The sequence below is a fragment of the Contarinia nasturtii genome, unplaced genomic scaffold, assembly GCF_009176525.2.
Source record: "Contarinia nasturtii isolate CC-2019 unplaced genomic scaffold, AAFC_CNas_1.1 Cnas_scaffold_187, whole genome shotgun sequence".
In the NCBI taxonomy this organism is placed as follows: Eukaryota; Metazoa; Arthropoda; class Insecta; order Diptera; family Cecidomyiidae; genus Contarinia; species Contarinia nasturtii.
The window spans coordinates 7,325,505-7,347,793 of NW_022197544.1; the positions used below are offsets into that span (position 1 = coordinate 7,325,505).

At 34.4% G+C, this 22,289-nt stretch overlaps 2 protein-coding genes across 7 annotated transcripts in view; one reads left to right on the top strand and one right to left on the bottom strand.

Annotated features, from left to right (window-relative positions):
- Nucleotides 1–22,289, bottom strand: part of LOC116352131 (nephrin) — a 380,040-nt gene that overhangs the window by 306,851 nt on the left and 50,900 nt on the right. The gene's annotated exons all lie outside the window — the stretch shown is intronic.
- LOC116352132 lies at nt 17,783–19,311 on the top strand. The gene is made up of 5 exons (XM_031784453.1): nt 17,783–18,107; nt 18,182–18,333; nt 18,411–18,489; nt 18,834–19,014; nt 19,082–19,311. The coding sequence occupies exons 1-5, from the start codon at nt 17,822–17,824 to the stop codon at nt 19,176–19,178; spliced, it is 795 nt and encodes a 264-aa protein (XP_031640313.1). The 5' UTR covers nt 17,783–17,821; the 3' UTR covers nt 19,179–19,311.

Consider the following 22,289-nt stretch of genomic DNA (forward strand, 5'->3'; position numbering starts at 1 on the left):
GCGACAGAGCAAAACATCCACGTGCAACTTTTGAATGCAAAACGACCACACACACACACACACTATCTGCTACATACCCACCCCCTACACTATTCACAATAAATAATTAGGCGAAACGAAAATCGCACATCTATTATTTAAATGGATTTATTTGCGCGGTATGTCACCGAATATACGTAACGCATAGAGATTTTAAGCGTTTTTCAATGTCTATATCCATTTGAGCTTCCAACTAATTCACGAGATCATCGTTGAATAAGAAAAACCGCAAATAATTTGTGATGTGTTTTTAAGTGTTTTTTTTTTCGACACTCATTCACATTTGGACTGTCTTGTTTGCCGAATTAGAACACCAGTCGTATAAACATTTAAATTAGTACAACATGATGTGTGTTTGTTAAGTCTTGGTTCCCGAGTGAACGTGATAATCTCAAACCTTTTATTTATTTTTGTACTTCCCTCGTTACTCAGGGTAGTCCTGAGTAAATCACATTATTACCGAACGTGGCATTGAAAAATAAAACATTTACAACAGACGTAACCGAATCTCACTCGGATTTATTTCAGTTTGACAAGGAAATCAACTGATTTCTGGCACTTAAATTTGTGCGAAGCGGTATCGCGTACACACTGTATGCAAATATTTCATTCATTATGCATATGATATGACCCATTGCCTGTCATCACATTCCATCCGAAGGAATTAATATCCGTGCATCATGCAATTGCTTTTGTTATATATTGTTTGCGCTGATAAATGTTGCACCTGTGAATTGGATTCTCGTGTAAATGTATATCCAGTTTACTTAACGTCAAATCTATTGATCGAGCGAAAAGTAGACGGAACGAGACGGAGACTCAGATAGATAGAGAGAGAGAGAGGGCTGAACTGAAATCAGATAGACAGATAGTGAAAATGAATGGACAAGAACGACTTTTGATTCAGCGGGCGGGCATTACACATATTATGTTTTTTTCTTCTCCTCGATCCCGTGCACATCTCATTTATATTCGTTTCGGAAAATAATTACTTTCGACATGTTTTACGTGCACGCCATACGTAAACTAAAAGCTAAGCAAAGTAAACGGAGATCGAAATGAATATATATCCTTTCTGAAGTCATTCGAAGTTTCCATCTCTCTTCATTGTTTACACGTACGCTAAGATTTTGGTATCGTTGTTATCTCTTATTTTTCACAGTTTTCGATATTCTCATTTTGGTTTTCTCTCTAGCCTTTCCTATCATATCGACATGAACAAGGAAATTAAGGAAGTGATCAATTTAATACGGCCCAAATCGGAAATAATTAATAACTAAGCATCTCAATGTCAGTCTTTCTTTGTGTCTCTCCACCAAAAACATCATTCAGTCTTTTTTCGGGCATTCAAAAAAACAGAACGTAAGTGAATCGTTTCAATCGTCTCTAAGTGTCATTTATAAGCGGAATTACGGACATCATTCTTCAAATTCAATTTGAAATAAAAGATTTATTTATCGTTTGGTCGGCCGAAAATTTTGTGCTTACGAATGGAAAATGTTTTGCTTTTTGTAATTCTCATTCGGAAATCGTGCTTTGGATGAGCAATATAACCCAATAATGTATGTGTTTGTGTGTGTTTGTACGAAAGAGGAATTTCAGCAAAGCCAATCACACGGCAGAATTATTTAATATTTTGTGTGTTTGCAAGTGATATAGTGGTGATGGAGACAAGATGCCAACGATAAAGGTTTCGGACAAGCTAATCAATGTGTGGCAAATCGAAATACCTATCTTAATATTCTAACATGAAATGTGTGAAACAACGACATCGACGATGACAACAATCGAAATTCCGAAATTGGAATACCACCCGAAATGCCAACATTCAGTTCAAATGCTTTTATGAGACCCATGCAAATAAAATAGCGACAGCTTATTATCTATACAAATCACTCTCTCCGAAAATAAGGAAACAACTAATGTGCTTTACGTGTACATGGTATTCACACATAGCGCCCACACACACACATGATATGGGATAATATTTGGACTAGAAACAAAACACAAGCTCCATTTGCCGGCCTTTGGCCGGTCATTTATTTGTTTCCCTTTGTTCATTTTCATTTCGTACATATATATCTCCCTCTCGCTCTCTCTCCGTATGTTGGTGGATAAATTCTAACGAGCTTTTGATTTTCTCTTAATAAAAATTGTATGATACCCAAAGACATTATATTGCGACTAACTAACAGCCCCAAAGCAACCATATATTATTATACCTTTCGGTATTTTTCTCATTTCACAGAAATGTTAGAGAATTTACTATATGCTTATTTTTTGTTGTTGTCTTCTCTCTCAATTGCTACTCTATGTTTGTATGTGCGCCCGGCAGTATCTTTTTTGCGATTCGTTTTTCATCTGTGCGTGCTCTTTATCCTGTTATTGGGTTGCTTTCTGTCTGCAAGTGTTTTTGTCTTACGTGCACGTTCAAACCTTTTGCACATATATGGATGTAATATATAATCAGTTTTGTTTGTTGTTGTTGTTTTATGTGTCAACACTTTTATATTCGACTCAATTATCCGTTCTCATTCTACATACATGTGTCTCTTCCCAATATTCTTTCAGTTTGTTTATCATTCTTTATTTTTTTTATTCATTTTTTCCGATTGAATTTCTTCGCTTACAATTATTTTTTTGTTGTTGGTTCGTCTCTATTTGCATCATATCAAACATCTCTTGCGTATTTTTACATAAGCGTTCAAAGCTTTTAACATTTAGCCGGTTGATGCTGTGAATAATTGAAGGGGAAATATCAAAATAGCACGAGAAAAGAAGACAGAGCAGGACAACTAAACTGAATCCTGAGTCGTTATTATCCGAGGTCTGGGGCTTTTGTTTTCATTGTTACTTTTTGTTTATTGGCAATACTTTGTGCTTGCTTATTGTTATATATATTTTTTTGCTTTTCCTTTTTATGTTTGTATCGAAGAGAAGGAAAAAGGAGCAACGGATAGAGAGAGAGGGCTTCAAAAGCAGAAGAAAAGACAGAAATAAGATACAAAGATCTTTAAATCCAAAAGTGTTAATGTATCCCATTTTGTGTGTGTTTTTGTGTATCAAGAGTGTATATGGTTACAATTCTGATTGAAGTCGTCGCTTAAATGATTCGATATTTGTGCCAGTTTGTGCGTGCACAAAGCATTCTTGAGATGACAACAACAAAAAGAAAACCCGAATAATATCGACTTCGATCGGAATGGCAACATTTTATTTGAATCAATTGTTGTGCCATGTATTGCATGCATTCATGTATCGTTGGATTTCCCTTTGTGCTATTTAAATCAGTTTTGTCTTGTTCGTTTGCTATGTCCTCTTGCTCTATCTATTTTCGGTATCTTTTTTTTTCTTTTTCTTCTTCTTCTTCCCTGGCATCATGTACAAAGCATTTTGCTGCGAGATATCTATTTCAATATAAAACCATTTGAATACCTTCATAGCATGCAGAATTCTTTAATTCTTTTGTTCGGTGTGTATTTTATTTTTCTGGTAACAAATTCGTGTCTGATTCTGCACAAAGTGAAATGTGAAGTCGTTCATACGTGCCACATTCGATTTGCTCCCATTGCGATTTTCGTTAATTTTCTTTCGTTCACTTCGATATTTTTATCGAATTACATCTTACGTCAATGCGACACATGCCCGCAACAAAACCAACCAACGAGAAGAGATAACAACAACACCACCACCATTGCAATCGACTGGAATAAGGAATATAAATGCGGAAATATATCGTTTCACATTTCTTCTGTGCCAATAAATGTCCAAATTGATTTTAATTTTTACACAAAATTATCTTTGCCTTTGTCCGAATTTATCGAATGAATTTGGTATTTGCTATTCACCACCTGAATCATATTATTTATGGTTTTTATTAACTAAAATAGGATTTTACCAATTAAATTCAAACTCGTCAAAGGTATAGTCAAAAATAACATTTGGCATTTGGGTATTTATCGCATTGAAACTGGAAAATGTGATGGCGAATACCAAAAAAAAAAAGGTTTGCGTTCAAAAGCATTCCACTTAATGTTAAGCACAAATTAAATGTCGTTCAATTTCAAAATGCACTTAAATTGAAAACGACATTAAAATTTCTAACTGAGTATGTATGTGTGTTTGAATGTACGAAGATTAATTCGTACAAAATTCTCCATTGAATTTTTCACGAGTATTAAACAAGACAATTAATAGTTAATTTTATGGGCCATCATTTTGATTGAATTTTTTTGTGTATGTGTATTTGTGCCATAAACTCCCTTCGAAATGGTTCGACAAGTCGTCTTTTTTGGTAAAGAAATAGTCGGAGGTCTTTCTCTCGCTTGAGACTGAAAATGAATCAGTTTTCATAGTTCAGTCGTTTGAAATAACGTATTCGAAAAAAAAAACGTTGACAATTTTATACCCAATCATAGTGTTTTTATACCGAAAATATGGCTAATAAATCCACTTCACTTAATTATTTTTATAGTTTATTGGCACTAGCTACATTTATATCAAATTTACAATTTATACGGTTTCATAGGTTTGATTGCATGTTTTTAACATTTTTATGATTTAGTTGAAATCTTTGACGATTGAGACTGTTTTATTTCGTTTGATAATTCTTTAAAAATATATACGTTTTTGTACGTAATTTAAATCAATTATTTGGCGGTTTGAATGCATATAAGTTATGAAATTTTGCTGAATATTATTTCAAACGAAGGGACGTCCAGGCGATGGGTAGCCACGGTTTTGAAAACGATGACGAATTGATAATGAATTAATAATGAATCAAATCTATTTGCTGATGGCAAAATGTACACATAAATGCCATTCATTTGGAAATTGCCTATTGATTTGTATTGATTGAGGCTGAGTATGTGTGCGGATGAACGTATCAATAAAATGACTCAACTGTTGTGCAATGAATTTTGTTCAAGGCGCAATCAATGCGGAACAAAAAAAGGGAACCAAAACGATAAACGACATTTTGTGTATTTGGGTACGGGCGAAAAAGTAGTTTTTATGAAAAGAGAGAAAGAGAGAGAGAAACATGTTATTGTCAGTACGATTTTACAAATTTGTTGGCATTTTGTGGTCTCCATTGGGAATCAAGTTGGTTTACACTCACAGACACACTCACTTCTTCTTACACTCTCAATTTGGAAGCAATTTATCTCATTCAAAAAATTGTCTTATATGCGTGTGTTACTGTGGGTTGCTTAAATCGATGGGGTTTTATTCTTGAAAGAAAATCGACGACTACGACGACTCATCATCAACATCATTTACGATTGAGATTTCAAGTGAAATTCAAATGATTGGAAATCGAAGCACAGACAAATTATGTAGCCATTGCATATATTCAACATTGAAATGTTCAACGCAGGCATCGAACAAAGGCACACACGTATGTTTTCTTCTATCTTTTTTTGCACACTCTCTTTCTCGTTCTCGCCACACGTTTTGCTATCTAAAATAATGTCTTTGCACGCGCTCTCGAATTGGGAATTCTAAGCACCGCATAATGTCTATCGTAAAATTGTTATCGACAATTTTGAAAATGCGCTCAATGGTAGTGTTTAGCCTTTCTCTTGTTCTCTCAATCTCTCTCTCCATGTTTCATCTCACATGTATAGAAATGAATAAAATAATGTGCTTTGGTTTTTCAATTCGTCTTCGAATACCGTTTGCCATTCAATTTTTATAACGACAATAACGACCAAAAACGAAAATTATTGCTTTTCATTTGTTTGCAACCCACCGCATCCCATACTCTGTCTCGCACTTTGTCGTGGTTTTTTCTTCGATTTTGATGCTGATTTCAATGCGAAAATCCCACTCACTCTTTTAATGGGAAATCATAAACGAATTGAAGTTGGTTGTGCACTGTCTTTATTGCATGCTGCTTTTAACAGCGAATTTTTAAGTTTTTTTTTGTTTTATTTTGCTCATATTTTTGCTGTGTATGGGCACGCGGCCGATAGCTCAAGTGCATGCGCCCAAAGGAGCGAAAAGTCGAAAGAGAGATTTATTGGTTGAAGTCGACAGGAAAAATTGTGAGATTTACCATAAACTCTTGACTTTTGCAATTCAAATTATACCGGTTAACATCGAATCGCACGTATGCACTCGCATACACCCACCCACCCACAGAGCAATAGAGAATTCATTCTCTCAACAGACAAAATATGAATATATGTAATATTGAAAGGGTATGTAGACTGTAATTGAATTAATTAATGTGTTCTTGTGTGCATTTTAATTGGACTATTTTCCCATAAAATTGAAAATTGAGAACGTTCACGCGATTTTGCGACCCATTATCTATTTATTGTTGGTATCGACGCTTGATTATCATCGTTATGGACAAAACGAGTTGTACAGGATGTGCTTTCATTGTTAATATGAATTGTTTACGTTGATGATATTGGTGCAAATTTTTGGTGGCTCCGCTTCGACATTGTTTTTTTTTCTCGGTCCAGTTGTGGTGGTTGTCATGTGTGTACAACTGTACATGGTCAATGAAATATAGACGAAATGAAAAAAAAGTACCATTATATGAAAATGACTCGTGATGAGGGTGGATGTGACACATGCAAATATTTCTCTGATGTCTGTGAGAGGAGACAATGTGCCGCAATAATGGCCACCACAAAAATACAATCTCCCCAAAATGCATTTTAAAAAATTAGCAACAGAGATTCGTGTTCTCTCATACTCTTACTCTCTTCGTCATTCATAAATTATTTTTTCGCAGAAAAAAAAAATTGGCTCAATTTATTTATTCAAAATTATTCAGTTAAACCAAAATCTAGATACCATATCCATATAATTTGCATAAATTTGGCGGTGTTTTGTATAAGCTCAGTGAACCAGAGACTGAGAGGTAGGAACGCACATCGAATTTGAATTAACTATTCAGCGTTGAATTGCGTTATTGTGATGCAATGATTTTCGCACTCGTTCTATATATCTCATTCTTGCACCATGATTCTCGTTCATGTCAATGTGCATTACTTGTTTCAATGAATTCACTACAATGCATCATTCATGCTACACACCATTTCGATATTACTAAAATAATTATTTTATTAATATTTAATATGAAATCAATCAAGCGCGCGTAACGTAATATTTTAATTAATCGATATCATATGAAGCACAAATACTGTAGCCAAATAGCGTAGCTATAGATACACGTACACCCACTTTGCTTATATAATCCGATAAGTGATGTGCAAACGACATGTTAACAGAAATGAATTGAATGCGATCATAATAGTAAAAAGGCAGCCATTGATAATGCCTTCTCTATCTCACATACACACAAAATCCAGACATGTTTGAGCTATGTATTATGTGTGTATTTCGTGTTATACCATTGAGATATTTTTGAAAATAGATAGATTCTCGAGCCTTACATTTATGGTTGTATTCAATTAAAAGTAGGCAATTAAAATTGAGTGTAATATAAGTGGTGAGAATTCTCCAAGTACATATTTGGGATGGAATTAATTTACAGTTATTGCATCAATTTACAATATATTCAATGGATATATCTTCTTTCTCTTGAATACCCTTTTAGACTTGAATTCAATGAAAAATAATATTACATGTCGAGCACTAAAAATAAAAACGCACCAGTAAATAGGCATGTTTGTCAACAAATAACACCGAAAAAAAGGAGTGAATATAAAAAAATAAAACGAAGCAAGCAAAAAAAACACTTCGTGTTGCCTTCCCCGCTAATCGCCGGTTTTGTGAGCAGTTTTTTGCGTGTAGGAAACGGGCGATCAAAAAGGATAAAGATTAAAAATGTTATATTTTCCATTAAAATTTCGTTCGGTTTTTTTTTTAAATTCTTTTCTCTTGTTGTCGTTGCACAACCCTTTTACTGAAGATTTAATGTGGTTAAAAAATGTGGGGATCTGTATGTGCGTCAAAAGAATGTTTTTTTAATGTTTTTATTTATTTCATGTGTTTCCATGGGCAAATACATTGAAATAAAATGTGTGCTTTTTTCTATCTCACTTGAAAAATTCATTCCATAGAATTTGTGTGACTTGAATTGCCATTCCATTCCGACTTGATGAATTGACATTGGCGAAATTGGTATATTTGAAAAGCATTTTTTTTCATCTTCTCGCAGTCGGCTCATTGTTATGGAAACTGAACGAAGAAATTAACCGATTTCGAATTTGACATCAGTTGTGTGGTGTGTATGTATGTAATTGGAAATGTGTTTGTTTGCAGATAAAGTTAAACAATTCGGAAAAAAAAATGTGTCTAATAAATTTTTACTCATTTCTCGGAATATTTGAACTTTGTAGTCGAATCTTAAACGATTTATTCGTTTTTGTCTATTTTCGTTGGTATTTGATTAACATTGGTCGTTGGATGTAAAATGAAATGATTGCACCGGTTTTACCAGAATTAAAATCTTATGGGTAAACACGAAAACCGATTGACACCATCCTTTTGCTCGTTGTGAGTTTTCACCTTTTTTTTCTCTCTCGTTAAAGCTCGTTAGGTGAATTTTGAGTAAATTACTTTGCGCTTTGAACTGAGGGTTTTTTTCTGCTGGTGTCAGATCGAAGGTGGGAGAAGTACTGTATTTGAAGAAATTGTCGGTGAAAATCGGTTCCATTCAATTTTGTCGATGAAATTGCTGGCGGATTGTGTGCGCGATTTCACCAAATCACATAAAAATATACCGCTAGCTAGAAAGAGAACAAATTTTACATGAAGTAAGCTTGTTTCCAGCATAATTCTTTTTTTAAACCAATATCTCGTTACTCGTTGCCATATAAAATGTGGCAAGATATAAACTGGAAAAATCTCTCTGAGTTAATCACATTGAAATGAAAGTAGTTATCGCTATCAAAAGCAGTCAATAGCAACATATCCTGAAGATATCGAATAAAAAGAAAAGGACAAAACAACACACATTATCGCAAATTCATTGAATTGAGTAGTTTGCTACTGATTTTCGTTTGCATCAAAATTGTAACGGTTGGAGTGCGATTGCGGTTGTCAGTATGTTTCAATCTCTTCAGTCAATGAATTTGAATTAAATTCATTTCAAGTCAATCTCTTTTTTTCTGCATGTTTCAAGTGTTTTACCAATCACTTTCACAATTCGTTTGAATCAGTCTATATGAAAACATTAATGGCCTCTGGCACCGAGATTTAACAACGAACGAAATAGAGAAAAAAAACACGAATGTAGACATTTAATAAAATATAGAATTGAATCGAACTCACATACTTGCAAACAAACAATGTCAATCGATTTCGTTGTTTATTCGCACTCAACATTTTTTCGCTTCGCTTTGGCTCAGCTTTTATTTCATCGGGTTTTCATCTTTTCCTTTATCTATTTCTCTCTCTCTCTCTCTCTCTCTCTCTCTCTCTTTTATTCTCTCCCTAGCGTTTACATTATTTTACATCGTTCAAAAACAAATACACATATTTTAAGTAACGGCAATGGATTGAATGGTAGATAACAGCAGCAAATATAAAACGTACCGAAAACGTTATTCTTCGTAGATTGATGTGAATTTTGTTATTGTTATTATTATTTCTGCCTACTGGTTCAACATCACTTGTGAATTCATTCTCGCGCAATATTTTTCTTATTCTTCTTTTTTTTTCCACTCGGAAAATCTTTGCTTCAGATATATAAAAAAGCACATACTCTTCAACAAATTTCAACGGTATTTTTTACATATAAAAATACATGTTTTTCGCTTCGAATTTTCTTTGTAAAATTGTGGAATTATGAAAAAGTATTCAAATTGCAAACCTATTTACCTGAATCGTCATTGACACGGACGATACGGCAACAGCGACGACGATGAGTGATAAAATATATGGATGAACCAGATGAATGTGTACATTTTGGCACACATCAACCAAACGAATGAAATAAATAAAATTAATATATGTATAAGATAACAATAAATGTATTGACAATGTGAAATGTTTCGCAGAAAAATGAGGAAGGAGTTGACGAAAGAGAGAACGAGTGTAAAAACAACAACACATGAAATACATTTATTTATTTATTTTTTCTATTTCAATAAAATGCATCGTGTGTGCGCGCTCAAGTGTATACAGATTTTGTGCTCAATTGTTTCGTTAGGATGAGTGTTATTTTATTTCCATTCTTCCTCTATTCATATTCAATACAAAACCTGTATATACATATTTGTAGCAGGCCGTAGAACAATGTTCAGCACACATTCACTCTCGTTCAAAAACATATTCAGTAGCATTTGAATCGTTGATGCGCCCCCCGCATCAAATCGATCTAACAATTCAAAATGCCAACAGAAGCAGCAACAAAAACATCAATAACGAAATGAAATAAAAACAAAGCACAGTGACAGACAAACGCAGCATTCACCACGGGATTGAATCCAATTTATCGATTGTTCGCGATTTTAACGATGTTTACGAGGTTCATCTATGCATAAGTCAGGACTTTATGATTGGAAATTTGTTGCTATTGTTTTCTATTCAGGTCAAGATATCTCCGCATCATGCTTTTAAATACCACAATAAATTTTTTACACTGCGTTTTTTTTTTATCCCTTAACATTTTTTGGTATGAAATATAATTTGTAAAGAGATCGAAGGAGAGAGAGAGAGAGAAAAAAAAATTCAAAAAAAGCTTGGACTTTATGCATTGTCACATTTTGAGTTTTTCGTCGAGTCTTTTTTTTTTTCATTATTCAACATAGGTGGCTGGTTCAATGAGTACATTCTTTCGGGATTTGAGCTATAGTCTCAAAGAAAAATTTATGTGTGCACTAGTTTTAATGGACTTTTGACGTGATCTGCTCAAACAAGCACAAAATTCCAAGAGATTCATGATGGGCTTCTGTATCAATTTCGATATATACGTTGTTGATGAAATTTCAGCCAATTGTGTGTGCGCGCATTTTAATGTGCTCTCTTTTTATTGGAATTGCGCACGTTTTTGCTATAAAAAATAAGCATATACAAATAAATAATTCTCTGTAATCGAATTTACCTGAATTTGGTTATTATTTTATCATCGATGGTTTCCCCCCCACCCAAGTGTTTCACTTGCTTCAACTTCGATTTCATTCGTAAATTAACCAATCTTCGACAATAATAACGATAACATTTAATGGGCTCTTTTATCTCTCTCTCTCTCTCTCTTTCTCTCTCTCTCTCTCTCTCTCTCTCAATTCGATCACCATGATAAAATACTTTTAGCCATTTAATTTTCATGCAATTTAAGACTTTCTGCTATGCGCATACAATGGCCGTTTGTCATACGAAACCTTGGATGGGAAGACAGATTCTGAATAGATAAAGAATGAACATCATCATCATCAACAACAACCATAGAAGAAGCAACAACAACAAAAAATATGAATAAATAACAATGAACCGATCTAAAAGCAATGCTTCAATTTTCGATCGGATTTCATAGATAGAGTCGCAATTTTCTCTGTCTTTTTTTCCACGTTTATCCGATTTTCCTTACGATGTTTAGCTTGCTCTTTATCCAGTTCAAGCTGCGAATAACCATTGGGAAGACAGGCTCGAGAGAGTTTGCAAGTGAGTTGATCCTTTTACCATTTCTATACTATTAATTTGGTTTTTATCTCTTTTTATTACTATTATAGATTAGAACGTAAGCCGATCGAATGGCACGTCTCTATCGAGATAGCCTCCGAACACAAAAAAGAATGATTGTCTGTGTATTTGAGAGAGAGAGAGAAAGAGAGGAAACAATGTGCGTGCATTTTTATAAAAAATTTATCTTCATTTATTCCAAATTGGTGATAAATTTGTGTGAATGCAGCAGCCATCACACAAATACACTTTGATTTGATATAATTGATTATGTTTTTGTGTATGTTGTCATCATTCCTTTCATTTTTTTAGGTCATATCAAACAACATGCTTAGGATGTCAAGTGAATAGAATATAATATGTAAAGTGATGAGCACAGAAATGAAAAGGAGATTTTTTTGCTTAAATAGAACTAAAAAAACGATAAATGGTTAAATCCAACATGAGAAATGAAAATACTGACAAACTCTCAAAGATTTAAGAAATGCCTTTTCATTGATCCATGTTATGTATATATTTTTCTTTATAATATCAATTATTGGCAATATTGTGTAATGCCATGCTCACTACCATCCGTAAGCATGATTACGTGCCATTGTACCTCCACAAATTCGTATTGTGGAGGTGTGTGCGTTTTTTTTTCATTTGCCTTTTTTTCTTCGGTAGGTGCGTTATCAAAGAGGTCGATCTGTCCTGAAACGAAATTAATGTTACGTTTTTTCTTCTCTTTTTGTACACGTCTTTCATTCGCATCTAATTCAATCCCTAACATCTTGAATGTCAAGTGAAAATAAAACGAAACCGAGAACGAAAATACCGACAACGATGATGATATTAGCATCAATGTGCCTGCGCTTGAATATGTGCGTGCACAAGGCACAAACCGATGACTCGATAGATTCCTTTGTGTCATTTTTCGTCTTTGGGTTCGTCCACTAGCCAAACACCCCCGAAATAAGGTGCATTGTACTCTTTGGCTGATAGTATTTTTTCTCTCTTTCTCTTTCTGCATCAACAGCAAAGGACATGAAATGTTACGGAATGCTTGTTATTGAATCTACAACTTATAGTAGAGAATGAAAGAGTTTCAGACACACAGTGAAAAAGGAATCCACTTTTTTACCTGTTTTAAGTCTCATTTTTATTCATATTATTCCATGTTTCTCTCTTTCTCTCTTGAAGATCTAATGTTTCTCTTCGTTACGCTTTTTTGTGCTTCGTTACACGTTTTAACAGAGAAAGAAGAAGAAGAAAAAAAACACATTTTTGAACCACCGTTATTATTCTCTCTTGTATTCGTGAAATGGTATTTCTGATAATGCTATGATAACGTAGACAATTTTCACCATTGTCCATTCGGAACGATGAAATACGCAATTTTTCACCAAAGCAACCAGGTATCATTTTCGTTAAAAAACAAGAACATAAGATCGTTGTGCTGCAACACATATTTCCTAATCAATATTCAAAGTGTTCCTGTGAGTTGAAGTCGATGGAGAGAAATACATACAGAAACTGGGAATTGGGCAATATAGTGGGAATCGTTTTACACTAATCCGAAATCAAAATGGACAAGTCATCAACAACGAAAACGAAATCGATCCGGTTGGATAACGTAATTTGCACGCGGAAATATTACAGAGGTAGGGAGATACGTATATAGAGAGAAGGAAACAGAGAGATACATAGAAAGAGAGATGCTCTCCTGTTTCTCATAATAAACAAAAACTAAGTCGTATTATTCTTTTGTTTTATATTTTCTCCGAGATAGAGAGAAGGGATTCATCTATAGATATATAGATATATATTGAGATTTATTTTAGTGTGCCCAAGTTTACTGAATTTCCATTATATGTATGAGCACAAACAGTCAGTGTATTTCGGTTTGTGCGCTGTTTTATCTTCGATCTTGTGAAATTTGAACTTGGGAATTCGATAAGAATTTCGACAATACCAAATCTAATATTTATGTATATGCAATCATTTTTGTTGTTTCTCTCAACGGCTGCTGCTTCATTTTGCACTCGGGCTTTGTGTGATTCGAGAGCGCATACTTCACTATTCGAACTAAGAAACCAAACACTTTCTACTCCCAGCGAATTTGTATGCTTGATTTTTGAGTTTCTTTTCTCTCATCGTCTTCACTGTGTACGCAATATTGTTTTTTTCTTCTTCTTCTTCTCTCGTTGCCTGGTTTTCGCCATTTTTAAGCTTTAATTCGATTGTTCTGCTTTGGCGAAATGGTTGGTAGAAGAGATTCTTTTACTCTATCTGCATATTTTGGAATTTCGTTTGTTTTGCCATTTTTTTTATTGTTGCATGTCGTATATATTGTATTTTCGTACTTAAGTTTGTCTTGTCTCTAAGGCTTCAGGCATCAAGATATTTTATGTGCGTTGAGTAAGAAAAAAAAACCGAACAAGAAACTTGAATAAGTTGCTCAATTTCGATTTGATGAGTGGTTGTTTGTTTGATTTCGTTCCCTTTTCGATACACACAACACACTGTTTCTCTATATATCGGTCTTTGTCTTATGAGCGCGAGCAATTCAATTCGTTTGTCATTTTGCATTGAGATTTGATAAACAACCATTACCGCTCTTCATTTCGATCGTATTGTGAATCGTATTGTAAATGTCTGGATCGGATGATACGGACCAAAAGATACACTTGCATGGTGACGGCAATGGCGATGTTGATGGCATTGACGGCGCGCATTTTATGCGATATATTCACTGTTCATTTGGTTCGTTTCGTTGCGTGTGATGGCCTGGTTTTCAGTTACAATTTTTCTTTCGGTTGTTGTTGTTTTTTTTTTCGATGAAAAGTTTCATTTCATTTTATCAAGCGAACAAATATGGATTTATTACGCTCGCTTCGAATCGCGTCTTATCAACGTCATCAGAATTAATATTTTTCATTTCGTTTGGTTCGACTTTTGTTTGGCTTGAAAGATATGCAATGAGTTGGCTGGAATTGTCGATTTTCTTCTTCATTTTCGTATCGAGGCAATCGACCGAAGAAGCATCAGAGGGCACAAAACAGACAGAGACAGCCAGTGAAAGAGCCGAATTTTGTTGATGATGATGGCCGTTATCGCATTTCGGATCATACGCAATATTTGTACGAATCATTTATTTTAGAAATGTTATACACGCTATCGCCGACGACTGATAGGATATTCGTTTGCTTTTATTTTGTCTTAGCAGCCCTCTATCTGTTCTTTTGTCTTTTTTCTTTTTTGCCCTTCATTTATTATTATATCGAGTTAATTTTCAAAGTGAGAAAAAAATGCGCCGCTAATGCATTTCGATCTCTGAATGAATCGAAGGCAGAATATATAAATGGTGGGCACAAATAGTATGAAAAAAAAAACCATTCAAGATGGGAGAAAAATAATAAAACAAAAGCGAAGAATGATTGAAGTGGACGCTGAAAATCATTTCCATTGAATAATATTTCGATGCAGACGAAGCGTGCAAATTATCATCATCTGTTCATCTGCTATTGAATTTTTGTATCTTTGTTCTGTCATTATTTACGTCTATCGAATCCGTAAATTGTTCAAATATAATGGCGAAATTTATTCCGATACGAAACACACACATATACGTTCACTAACTGCACACGATAAATAGTTCAATCACTTTTCTGCACTCATTATATATACTATAATTAAAATGCTATCAAAGAATCGACGATTTTTCTCTCTATCTCTCGAGTACATTGAACAAAATGGAGCTGATGCACACGCAGACAAATACAAATACACACATGATGCGCTAACAAGTAACACGTTGATACAGCGTTAGTGACAAAGAAAGGAGTCCAAGTTTTTAATTAACATTTCGTTTAATGAATTGCATTTTGTATATGTGTCGTGAGGTCTCACTCACTCTCTTTCAATATATCGTTTGTGCAGTGCATAATCCTGATGCCAACAAGAGATGCCATTTCCAATGATAAACTTTTAACCTCTACTGAAAATATTATGTATATGTAGGTTGTAGGGATAGAAATATCGTAAAATGCTGCTGCTCCAAGTCTCTCTTTCACTCTCTATTTCGCGGGCTGGGGTATTCATTGTCTCTGTCTCCACTACCACCACTGCCATCATCATCATCATCATCATCATCAATGCCGCTGCTGTTGCAGACTGTGTTATCTCGCCGGTAAAAGAGAGAACAAATTGAGACAGGACCGATATATGTTTTGTTTAAAATGTTTTCGTAATTAGAAATTGATACCAACGCATTCAATTACAAAGCCAAGCATGAGCGGCAACGTTTGGCAGCAGCACTCGTTTCTTCCCGAGTTGATTGTTGATGGGAAAGAAAGCACATGTTCTATGCCGTTAAGTAAAACCACAATGGATAATTTATACACAAACAATGACCTAAGCGATACAAGCAGAGATCGTGTGTGTGTGTTCGTTTTGCGACTGGCAAAAATTAGGTTGAGAACGACACAATGACGTATATGTATATATAAGCTCCCATATGTGTCATTTTTGAGATTATGCAGATGCGAAATGAACTTCGACTTCCATATACATGCTTTTTTTGTTTTGGCGTTTCAAAGCTGATATTGTTTGGTACACATATATATCTATATAGATACTTGTGGAAAGATACATGACGCTGTCAGCCAAAAATCAAATTCGGATATGTAAATGTATCCACGATAAAGATCCCCTAAAATCATGTCTAGGCCGAAACAAAATCATTGAATGGTCTTTTTGAAGCAAAACCAAGTCAAGTGCCAAAAAAAGATGAATATTGCAACATAAAAAACAGTATAAAAAGCAATGATCTGATGACAGTCGCATTTGCGTCCAATCGTAGCATATACTGCGAAAATTGCTATAGACTGACCGTGTTGTAAGCATATTCTTTTTTTTTTGTCCTGGTCAACTCTACCAAATTATATATGCAAAAAATAGGCAATAATCGGTAGTGTGTTTTCGCATTCGGATTGAATCGACACACAAACACCACCACCAATTCACACAGTGAGCAATGAATGATCCATTGGGGGTAAAACAAGTGCTGCATTTTATGTTGAATCTCTCACTCGCCCAGCACAAATATTTATTCAAAGTAATTTATGTTCGGTTTACTTATCTCCATTTTTTTGATGAGCATTCTTTGCCTGGCCATCCATTCACATACATTTTGGGTGCGAACAAGAACCGAACAGACAGAAATTGGAAGCGCCAGAATGATACATAGAGTATTTATTATTGTGTTACGAAAAATAATGAAAATATCTCGCTCTCTCTGTACCTGCCAAAGAGAGAAAACCTACTGGACAAAATCACTTGACATTACGATTGACAGAGATGAGAGGAAACAAACTCCAATTACTGAAATGAGTTCTATAAATTTTCCGGATTGCGCGCATTCGTTTGCCGACACACATTGGATGAAGTATACCAATGTATTTTGTTTTGTTATCTCTCTCTCTCTCTCTCTCTCTCTCTCTCTCTCTCTGTTGCTCGTACACGTTTAAGCTTTAGATTTAGAGAGAGTTTCCTTTTGGTTTCGTTTCAATAATTTTTTATCCATCGTCCTCTTGTCACTATCTCGCTTCCTCTTTAATATATTAAATGACTTTTGGCTGCTTATTGCTGCCGCTTTTGCCACTATTGCTGATGATGTGCTTTTTGGTTTTATGAACTTTAATTCGAAATGCAAATTTATGCTTGACGTTCATCACTGCACCATACGCCAAGTTTTCGCTATTCGCTTTTTTATCGCAAATTTATCGTCAGCAATGTGAGGAGACCACGTGAAGCGGTCCACGAGAAACATTTTCATTCGCATTCAGATGAGATTATTGCGCACGAAAATAACGTCAATGAAAAATATGACATCGAATGTGTGTTGGTGAGGGTTGCGACAATAACCTATAGCTTGTATCGCTTGTGTATCGCAATAGATTACATTTATAACTTAAATTCCAAGTTTTCGGTTTGTCAAATGAGTTCTGAAGATGTTTTTTATAGGAAAACAACAGCATGTGTGTTACAAAAATGAGAACAATAACAAGTTTTAAATATTTCCGAAAAACGACAGATGTTATTTTATTTCTATATAAGACAACACTTTGGCATCAATTTTTCAGTTGATTACAATTATTTGAATAGATATTCTTATCGATAACCAATTAACGTAAATATGTTTAACCGAAAATGTGTCATTTTGATGGTCGTTATAACGTGCGTTATTTGGGCAATAATCGACGCAGCACCGAATAAAAAAGAAAACACCGAAAAATCGAAAGGCAAAAATACAATCGATTCGGCGTCTCAAAATGAATATGAAACATTTTCCGTCAAAAATAAAAAAGGAAAGGTGATTGCCGAATATAGTATTCGAGATATTCCAGAATTAAGATGTCTAGATGTAATTAAGCTATTTAATGATTATTATCTGAGAGATGAACCTTTGAATCAACTACTTGGTATGTATTTTCTTTTCATGTACATCTATCTGAAGTGATTACATCAATTAAATTAATATTGTAAAATTTGATAGGCAATGTCAATAATAAAGATTCATTCACCGATAAGTGGATAGTATTTTTGGCACAAGGTGAAAACTTGGGCTGTTTTGATACCAAAACAAACGAACTTGTTGGTGTTCTTTTTGGTTTTGCGATGGAAAAACAGGAGAAAAAACCGCAAAAGGTGAATGTCACAATTTCTATCTTTATTCTTTGTTGACGATCAAGTTATATGGACACAAAAAAACATCATATCTACAGAAATCAAATGAAAATCCGATAATATCGTCTATATTTAATTTTGACGTATGCGATTATTTCAAAGTGGAAAAATACATGAGCATTAGTCTAGGGGCTTTTATGATACAAAATATACACAAATATTCACAATATACGCGTCTTATTCATCATAAATGCGAATATATACGGCATAAATGTGCACCGAATTATACGTATTTTATACTGACATTGTACAGTGTACAATTGTACACACACATTCGAAGGAAGACCGCACAAAAGAGAATGAAAAAATATGCCATACAAGAAATATATACGAAATATATGCGAAATATACGCCAAATATGTGCAGTTATACACATTTATTTGCGCATTTTCTAGATATGCGGCATTATATTTCAATATTTGCCTTAAAAGTAGTATACGTTTGAACATAAAAGCCCCTAGGCATTAGTGCATTAGTTGTTCATCCCAACCATCGTAAACGTGGAATTGCTGAACATCTTTTATCCAACACAAGAGAAATTTGCAAGAAGCTAAAATTACCGCTGGTATCAGGCGTGTTTACATCAGACGGTTCAAATAAAGCAGCTCAAAAGGTTGGATTCAACGTAACCCTTGGCACTAGGTAAATTTAATGCAAAAAAATCATCGAAATCAACTTCATACTCAAGTCAATGAAACTTTAATTTCAGGTACGATAAATTAGCTGCAAAATATGAAGACCTACGTTATTTGAAAGGTGCCAAAGACAAGGAAATCAACCGTCGAACAATAAGATATCCTTATTGAGAAAACATTTCCATCATATGTCGGGATTCCATAGCAAATTACAATTACTGTTGACTATTTGTATGGAATTCCAAAAGAAATGTACCAGTCATAAATAAATAAATGTCATTTGCACAAAATGTTGCCAATGTAATCATTTTTCTCATTTTTTTGTTTCATGACTTGCGCGAAATTTTTCGAAAAACTGAAACCGACAAACTTTTGTGTGCAATTACATCAGAAATGATGTGTCAATTATTTAAATTGTGTTCGCTTCAAACCAGAGAGAAACGGGCGTTCAAATGTTATGCTGGCGCGCATGCCACAATTTAAATTTAAAAGCAACAGGACATTATAAATTATATTTTTAAGCAGATTTTTCACGCTTCCCTACAAACATGATTAACGACGCATCAAACAGCCAACGAAAATGACCTGAAGCTTTTGCTTGTTGATGATGATTGCAAATAGGCATTTGTCAAGTCTTTGAGAATGAACGCAGTCGACTGGTATCAAGAACGAAACTGAGATCATCAAAAGTACAAAAAATATGTGCGTTGTATTGTTATGTTTGTTCAAAGTGAGGTCAGCGCACGCGATTCAACTACATGGCTAACGACAAATAAATAGAAGGTTGTATATGACAACGATTTTATATAAAGCACGACTCAACTAAACAAATTGAAAACCAAAGCCAAACTGAAAGAAACAATGCCCAACAATACATTGTGCTGAGAGAACGACGACGACGACAATGATGGTGATGATGCTAAAAACGCGTGCTGAGTATGATAAATGTGACTATTTTCACTTTGCATATGGTTTATAAATTTTTCTCATTCATTTATCTTTTGAAATGTTTGCGCGGAAGTGCTCGCCTGCTCCGTAGAGCCGATTAAAGTGTCAACTATGAAGAAAGCGTTCATTTTATTGGCATGAGATTTTCACTTCTGACCAAAAAAAAGGACGGCCAAGGTTAAATAAAGCAACTGAAATGCAAAATATACACTGATGTAAATTGATGTGGTGCTTATAGCATTACACACGCAGCATCTCATTTTTCTGTTTGGTCGTGAGCGGAGAAACGTTATAGGAGGACGAAGAAAAAACGAAAAAAATGAATAAGCGACAAAATGAACACGATGCATGGTGAATCGAATAAGAGAAGAAAGCAAGCAAAAGAATAAAAATAAAAATTATTAGTTCAGGTGGATAGAAAGAGCGTCGCTCTCATCGTTAGTTTTTTCTTTTGCTAGAAAAGTCGAATGTAAAACGAAAAACTTTAATATTTAAATGCAGAAAAGCAATGGAGTATCAACAAGTTGCGAATCGAAGGAAAAAAAACTAATTTAAAAGGATTTTTCTGTATCTTTGGAATCTTACTGAAATGGATTTTACGTATTAGCGCATTAAATGTATTGCAATTCACATTTCTTGGGATATCTTCACAGTAGTCGTCGTTTTCAATCGAACTACGCAAATTCCAAATGAAAATGTCTGATTTTGCATTGGTTTTTTTTATGTAAAGACTCATCATCAAGTGTGGGTGAGAGAGAAAACGAGAATAATTTACACATGAAATACGAAACGAGAAATGGTCAATAGAGACGATGAAATCTTTTCCACAAAATACAAATTACTTTCTTCGCTTTTCCACTTTACCTATCCCTGGAAAAATCGTATACAAACTTGAGCACACTCCGAAGTTGCATATATTGGAAATGAAGCATATTCATCTTATCTTGTATGAGAGTAAAATGTTGACTCTACGGATTCACCTCAAAGAAGATGGATACAAAAATTGTAAAAGATTCCACTTTGCCAAGAGACGATTTCGTTTGAGAACAAGAATATAAAAATACATCGTTCAAGTTGTTGGCCGTGCATTTGTGATTGAGATTTTCATTCGATATGAGTTTTCTATCTCTTTTCCTCTGAATCTGTTCTGTAGGCCGTTTTTTTCTCTTGCTATCACCACATCAGGATCTATCACGAAACATAAAGCAAACTAAATGTCTATATATAATGTAATATACGGGTGTGTTGCACATCTCAGCAAGCCATAAAATGGTTTTTGCATTTGAACTTTGTCTTTTTATCGAACCAAATAGGCGAAATGAAATGAAAATACGGCGATGCGCGACAGAAAGTATGTGTAGAAGTGGCGAGTATAATACCCAATTATTGAATGTGGAAAAACGATGCAGTTAAATAAGAGATCATGTTATCAGCATCTAAGTCAATGTGCAGTGTAATAATGTCTGAATTTTAAATTTATGTGCGAATTTTCGCATCATAAAAAACAACACAAATAAGTCATTTCGTTTTAAATTTAATCTCACTTTTTGTCGTTTCATCGCTTTTTCAAAAACTTTTCCCACAACGAATATCAATCGCATTAAAATTGAATTAGCCGTACTCCGTTCAATGATAATTGATAACAAACACAAACAAATGAAAACTAGTGGATGGCGAGAGTGCGCATTCTTTTGCTCAAGATTATGCGATGCGGTGGGTAACAAAAATGTTTTAATAGCTTAATGGAGATTGAAATGCAAAATGCATTCCACAATGATTCGTTTGTTTGTTCTCTTTTCTTCCAAATATTACTTTTCTTCCCCTGTCATCTTAAAAACGTGGCACATTGGGTCGAATGATGGTTGAAATGAAAATCGAAGAAAACAAGATGATGAAACAGATAAGGAAAAAACCATTGCGAAAAATGTTCACATAAATATCAGAATATCGGTAGAATGGATGAGTGCAAATGAGGTACAATTTCTGGTGACAAAATGCTTAACAAGTTTATGTCGTTGAATAAGCTGGCGCTCGCTTAGGTCGGATTTTTTTTTCCCCGGTATAATTAATTTATCATTCCATGTACATCTCTATGAGGAATTTTTTATTTTGTCATCTGCCTGCACACTTGTTCATTCGCTTACGCGTTCCTCCACCAGCTTTTCATTTTCTCTGATTCAATTGTAAATGCCATTTTGTCTCTTGCAAAACAATATCTCCGTTCTTTAAATGGGAGCATTGGAACACATTATTTCAGGTAGGGAAATATGAGACACATACACACCACTTTGAATAGAGCGATAGGGAAAAGAGAATGGAAGAGATATGTAGAAA

What these genes read in the sequence shown, in the direction of transcription:
- LOC116352132 (XM_031784453.1), top strand. Translation starts at nt 17,822, where the DNA reads ATGTTTAACCGAAAATGTGTCATTTTGATGGTCGTTATAACGTGCGTT. An exon ending in ACCTTTGAATCAACTACTTG is followed by an intron (nt 18,108 to 18,181) that starts GTATGTATTTTC and finishes AAAATTTGATAG; the next exon opens with GCAATGTCAATAATAAAGAT. An exon ending in AACGTAACCCTTGGCACTAG is followed by an intron (nt 19,015 to 19,081) that starts GTAAATTTAATG and finishes CTTTAATTTCAG; the next exon opens with GTACGATAAATTAGCTGCAA.